Below are 6848 nucleotides of genomic sequence, written 5' to 3'. Positions count from 1 at the left end.
TACATACAAATTGGGGAAAAAGCAGTTAATGCTGTAGAAGCCAAGGCGAATGAGAATATAGAATACTGAGAAAATACTCATGCAGAAAGAAGACGACACAAAGCAATTTAAATTAAGCAAAGCATTGATTTGAAATTGATTTCATGAGAATTTCAAAGATCATAATTTCAATCTTGCAGCAAAGTTTTCTATGTTGAACAGGCCGATATAAGTCTCTTAATACAGTTTATCTATGAAATATATGTTTTTATGTTGTTACTATTATTGAAATATTTTATTTTAATTATTCATTACTTCTCTTGTAGTTTATTTCCTTATTTTCTTTCCTCACTGGGCTATTTTTCCTTGTTGGAGCCCTTGGGCTTATAGCATCCTGCTTTTCCAACTAGGGCTATAGCTTAGCTAATAATAATAATAATAATAATAATAATAATAATAATAATATCAAAACCTGATCACTCTTACAGACAGACAATAAAATGTCTCCACCGTCTGGTAAAGAAATTTCAGGAGAAATAACGAGAGTTTAAAATGATTGAGACAGTACTTTTGTGAAATAATGTGTTTGCTTCATATGAAACTAAATGCATGCTTCATGCAATATCAAACAAGCAAGAAGCGGTGATGATATACAGAAGAGAGTAGAAAGCTATAAAAAGATCAGTATCCAATGGCCCACATACCTCGTAATCAGCTGCTGAGTTGACCAAGGTAACGCCACTACACTATTTGATAAGCACTTGTAAGTAGACATGTGGACAAGATCATGATAAGGGGTAGATGGAGATGGTTTGGACACGCTCTTCGCACTCCCTAAGAGAGATTAGTTCACCAAACGTTCAGCTGGGCTCCACAAGGCACTAGAAGAATTGGAAGACCCAAGCCTACATGGCTGAGAACTATGAAGCGCGAAATAGGAGATGTTAAATGGAGAAGTATTGAATTAAAATCTCAAGATAGAGACGACTGGCGAAATCTAACCGAGGCCCTTTGCGTCAATAGGCGTAGGAAATGATGATGATAATGTACGTAGACAAACGTAAAAGAACATTCAGGGTTGGTAAAAGCGAGCTGGATTAGTGCCTTTTAAGAGACTTTACTACGACTATTTCATTCATAGTTTTCTGCTCTTTGGTTCCTAAAATATTTAGAATTTAGTTAGTAAACAGTAGTATGAGATGGGAATTATAACTATGTTTTATCTACGTAATGTTAACAAATGAATGTTTGATGATTGATATTGCTCAAGCTTAGCAAGCGAGTGAGTTTAGTTAGAGTACATCCAATGCTTTCAGTAGTTAGATTGAAATAAGATAGAATAAAAGTAATCCCAGTCACGTGTTAGTTGATATGACATTAACTACCAGTTGGGGAATACTCTTTTAATTATCATATAAAATTTCAATTTACAAGAAAGTAATAAGCCAGCATTAGGTAAGCCCTCATACCCGCCAAGCTAGGCAGGTAAGATAATATTAATCTTAGCGTTTTTATAAAATTCTGCCTTCCACATTTTTGCATCCATGTATCAGCTCTATGATGTCTGCTTTTAAATCTTCAAACACTAAAATTATGAAATACTTAGACACTTCTCACTCCTACTTTCTTGGCAGAACTAATTGGAAAGTTTCTTACTTATAACTTAAGCCAGGTTGCTGATGGGACAACTATTTGGTGATTAATATCAAAGATTGCATGGGACAACTATTTGCTGATTCAAGTCAAAGATTGTATGGGACAACTATTTGCTGATTCAGGTCAAAGATTGTATGGGACAACTATTTGCTGATTCAAGTCAAAGATTGTATGGGACAACTATTTGCTGATTCAGGTCAAAGATTGTATGGGACAACTATTTGCTGATTCAGGTCAAAGATTGTATGGGACAACTACCTTGAAGTTCAATGATGAACAGAAATCTAAAAAACTTTAATGATAAAGTATAAAAAACTAGCATTGAGTATTGATATAAAAAAATAGCCAAAGGTTTCAAAAAGGTGAGTAAAATCACCAGAAGTATACCACAAGTAAACCAGAAGAATCTTAGCTTATTAGTAGACGAATAGTTTAATTAGTTGATTTAAGTAATGATACCAGGATCCAAATTTCTACAGAGTTATACAGTTAGCATTTTAAGGTTAATTTTCCCTACAGGTAAATGACTTCTTTCAGTTATCAAGATCAGTTGTAACTGTACAACTATGAAATGCAAATTTTGCTAAGTCTATAAACTTATCACAAAGTTTTGATATATGTAAAGAAGCTTTTAGAGCAATGATATTAATAAGTTGATAGTCACAAAACAAAGCGAATAAAGCTTGATCCCAATTTTCCTTGAAAGGTTTTGGGTTTTGAAGCTCAGAGCCGTCAACTCTCCGAAGAAATTATTAGAAACGTTACCGTCAAGACGAAGGCGTTGGATTTAGTTACCAATAAGCTCAGCACTTGAATACTCTTGCCCTTTACTTATTATTACTTACAAATCTTGCCTTTACATCCAGTGGTATCATGAGCATCTGAAAAAAGATAAAAGGTAAATACATTAATGGAGTGAAACAATTCTTATACGTACCAGAATCAGTGATAAACTATTTCTGAGAAATGTACTACCTGAATGATTTTGTTAAGAATTGAACTTATAATCTCTGTTTGAAATGCAAAAAATAGTTTATTAAATTCCCCATTAAGTAATCATAGTTACTCTGAGTCTCGCAAGAACTGGTTGATTAATGACCAAATATTAATTTTCCATGTAAATCCCTGAAATGACAAAATGGTGTACCGATTAGATGAAGTAGATAACACAAGGGATTTACCAGTTCCCTTCATATGTTAACTGGTAGTGTAAATTAAGGTAGTGTTGTCATTATTTAGCCAGATGAGAAAAGACCAGGTTTATGTACTGAGTAGTATGTGGCATGTGATAAAAATGTACTGAGTAATATGTGGTCAATAATGTCTGGAGTATGTGTCAATAGCAAGAGGAAATAGACCTCTTGCTATTTAAGAACAAACTGTAATGAGTGTGAGATGGCAAAAGGGAATAGACCTCTTGCTATCATAATTGTAATTGTAAAAATCATCTTTTGGTCCATGACAGACTTCTTTTTAGGAGTTTAAGGGTATCTGTAGACGACTCTCCCTGCCTCCGAGGTCCGGGTGATGAAAATGTCAGCTGGGGCAATCACCCAAGTCAGACTGTATACCCAGCCAAGGAATACTGAAGATTCATTTCTTTTGAGCCAGTAATCTTTGGTGATGCTTTAAACAGGAGCGTCTCGAACACCGTAATGTCTCTGAATTGTCACAAGCTGGGTTAGCGCAGCATTCAGCTTTCTATGCAGATCCTCATTTTCTTGCTTCAGGATATCTCGCTCTGAAATAGTGTCACCAAGCTGTCCTAATGCATTATCTAAATCTTTTTTCAGTTCCTCATTTTCTCGCATCATGATATCTCGCTCGATGGATGTGTCGGCTAACTGTTTTTCCATCTCCCTTTGCAGCTGCTTCTGCTGGTCTCGGTGTTTCTTAGAGTTGACAGCATTCAATCTTTTTCTTTCCATTTCTTTATCCTCAAATGGCTTTTGAATTTCATACACTTTGGCTCTACTTTTATTTCCCCTGCGTTTTTCAAGGGCCGCAGCTTTTTCCTCCTCTGATTTTGGCTTGCGACCGCGTCTTTTCTTTTGTGGTTCTTGACACTCTTGTGCACCTCTCTTGATTGTAGCTATATCTTCAGTCAAAACATCAGCTGGTAAGGTCTGAGAGTGACTAGAAGATGGATAACTGCTTACAGCTAGAGGTGATGCCTGAGCAGAATCTTCAAAGAAGTATACTGGAGGCCTTAGCAAGTCTGACTGAGCAGAATCTTCAAAGTGATCTACTAGGGATCTTAGCAGGGCTGCCTGAGGAGAACCTTCAAAGCGCTCTGCTGGAGATCTTAGCGGGAGAGCCCGAGCAAAATCTTCAGAGAAGTCTAGTGGAGATCTTAGCAGAGCTGTCTCATAAAGACTCTCTTTAGAAGAGCGCTGCAGATAGTCGGACACCTGAGAACCAGAGTGCACTGTGTTGGGGATATTCAGTATCTGTTCCTCTGCATAATTTCCATCAAGGGTTGTACAGTTACTTGTACCATAAGGCGACTGGCTTGACTGAGAGTAGGTTGGTTCATCGGGTACGTGGAAATCAGAGACCATCAATGGAGATCCACTTGGGTAATCATGAACGCCATTCCAACTGGAAGTTACTTCCCTTGCAATGCTGGTAACATCTGAAACAAGGAAAGAAACGCAATTAAGATGTGAACCTGGCAAAAGAATGATAAATATTACAAGGCTCTAGATATGGCTATATAGTAAAATGCATAATCACTTGACAAAATCTCTCTCTCTCTCTCTCTCTCTCTCTCTCTCTCTCTCTCTCTCTCATACACACACACACAACTTGTGGCTAAACCGGGGAAGGTTGTCTGTTAGTAATCCAGAAACTAGAGATGGCTATATAGTAAAATGCATAATCACTTGACAAAATCTCTCTCTCTCTCTCTCTCTCTCTCTCTCTCTCTCTCTCTCTCTCTCTCACACACACACACACACACACACACACACAACCTGTGGCTAAACCTGATAAAAAATAAAGAGAGTTTGAACCAAAATGAACTCCTCGTTTTTTACCTGCCATTGCATCAGAAAATTTCGTGAGCTGAGAGTTGGAATATCCGGTCAGACTGCTCTCCATCTCGTGCATGTAATTCACTATGAACTCGTCCGTCAATTCGCCTTCTCGCAACGATAATTCGGGTGAGCGGAGTGGTACCACTAAACCGTGAGCCTCGACCTCGCTGTAAAAGTTATTCATTGCTACTGTGAACTGAGTTCTTCTTCTTATCTTCCTGTCTTTTTCTGCTACTGAGTATAAGGCACTTTAAGCTCCGTGGGACGATGTACAAAGTATGTTTTGTGAAAGGAGATATCAGCAGTTTATATACACCAGAAAAGCTATCTCTATACGTTTCAGATCGGCTGGAGGCGTTTTCCCGTACGCACGAGCTGTGCGGTTCAACTGCGGACGTAATAAGCCATGATGTCAGAGGTATACGTCTAAACCGGTCGTTGGTTATCGTATTATTCGTATAGAATTTATAAATGAGAAACAATACGTTTTAAGAAGCCCAAAACGTTTTAATGTTGCAGGGAGAGAGAGAGAGAGAGAGAGAGAGAGAGAGAGAGAGAGAGAGAGAGAGAGAGAGAGAGAGAGAGAGAGAGAGAGAAATCATGGCTTGAAAAGTCCTTTGTTGAAGTATTTTTATAATTTATATATGAAATATTTTGATGTTACTGTTCTTGAAATATATTATTTTTCCTTGTTTCCTTTCGTCACTGGGCTATTTCCCTGTTGAAGCCTCTGGGCTTATAGCATCCTGCTTTTCCAACTAGGGTTGTAGCTTAGCTGATAATAATAGCAGGACGTACTATAAGCCATGATGGCATAGGTATACGTCTAAACCGGTCGTTGGTAATCGTATTATTCGTATAGAAGTTATAAATGTGAAAACAATACGTTTTAAGAAGCCCAAAACGTTTTAATGTTGCAGGGAGAGAGAGAGAGAGAGAGAGAGAGAGAGAGAGAGAGAGAGAGAGAGAGAGAGAGAGAGAGAGAGAGAGAGAGAGAGTATATCCCCGTTTTTCGCTACCGGTATATGGGAATCCCAAACTGGGGATTACCTAAGATTTATCGAAACTGGGAAGTTCAAGAAACTTTGTCTCAAAACCGTAGGTAATGTCTCACGTTCTACCCCTCTCTCTAACAGCCCACCTAGTCCCACTGGGTGGACGTTTAGATAACTGTTACCTAAACCTTTTTATTTTTTTAAGATTTCTTTTTTATGCATTCAATTACACAGTAGTTATATCTCTTCCATGTTGCTACATAAGCTGTTTCAGCTTTAGCAGTGGGATTTTCCTGAATTAGTCCTTTGTGTTGATATTTTAGCCTGTATAAAGCAAGATCGGTTTTCCACTGTCCTGGTTTCGAATAAGTGAAGGAAACATTCCAGTACTCTCTAGACAGAGGTATTAGTATTAGTAATTCATGCTAAGCTACTACCCTAATTGGAAAAACATGATGCTTTAAGTCCAGGGGCTTCAACAGGGAAAATAGCCCAAGGAAACCAGGAAAAAGAGACCAGTGAGGAAAGGAAATAAGGAAAAGGAGAACTATTTTAAGAACAGTAACATTAAAATGAATATCTCCTATATAAACTATATAAACTTTAACAAAACAAGTGATAGAGAAATAAGAGAAGTGTGTGGCCGAGTGTACCCTCAAGCAAGAGAACTCTAACAAGACGGTGGAAGACCATGGTACAGAGGCTATGGCACTACCCAAGACTAGAGAACAATGGTTTGATTTTGGAGTGTCCTTCCCCTAGAAGAGCTGCTAACCATAGCTAAAGGTTCCTAACCTTTGTGTTCTTCTGTATCCCTTTGGGTATTTTAATAAATTCCTTTGTACCCATAAATTTATGATGGAAAAGAGAAACAGATTCTTATCGATATAAATCTACCATTGAATCTCATCATAGATTACTTTATATACTTAGAAGTAGGCCTACTTGATATTCTCTCAGATCAAACGTACCCACTGGAAAGTAAAAAAATTATGTACCACTGGGGTAGGCCTAAATGTATCCCAGGTTAGGAACCCATGATATATGCCACTGTCCTGTCTCTATACACACACACACACACACACACACACACACATATATATATATATATATATATATGTGTGTGTGTGTGTGTGTGTGTATATATGCACAAACCCTAGTGTACGGACCCATAAAAAAT

The 6848-nt window shown here is 37.7% G+C and overlaps 1 protein-coding gene across 1 annotated transcript; it reads right to left on the bottom strand.

Moving 5' to 3' along the window:
- Positions 1-3263: 3263 nt before the first annotated feature.
- On the bottom strand, positions 3264-4931 carry LOC137641505 (uncharacterized). The gene is made up of 2 exons (XM_068374123.1): positions 4674-4931; positions 3264-4270 (listed from the first exon to the last, which is right to left on the bottom strand). Exons 1-2 carry the CDS (start codon positions 4855-4857, stop codon positions 3264-3266), a joined length of 1191 nt encoding a protein of 396 aa, XP_068230224.1. The 5' UTR covers positions 4858-4931.
- Positions 4932-6848: the final 1917 nt, after the last annotated feature.

This window comes from Palaemon carinicauda, chromosome 5 (genome assembly GCF_036898095.1).
Source record: "Palaemon carinicauda isolate YSFRI2023 chromosome 5, ASM3689809v2, whole genome shotgun sequence".
Lineage (NCBI taxonomy): Eukaryota > Metazoa > Arthropoda > Malacostraca > Decapoda > Palaemonidae > Palaemon > Palaemon carinicauda.
Note: the sequence above shows the minus strand (reverse complement) of the source record. Positions and strands in the feature narration are given on the sequence as shown.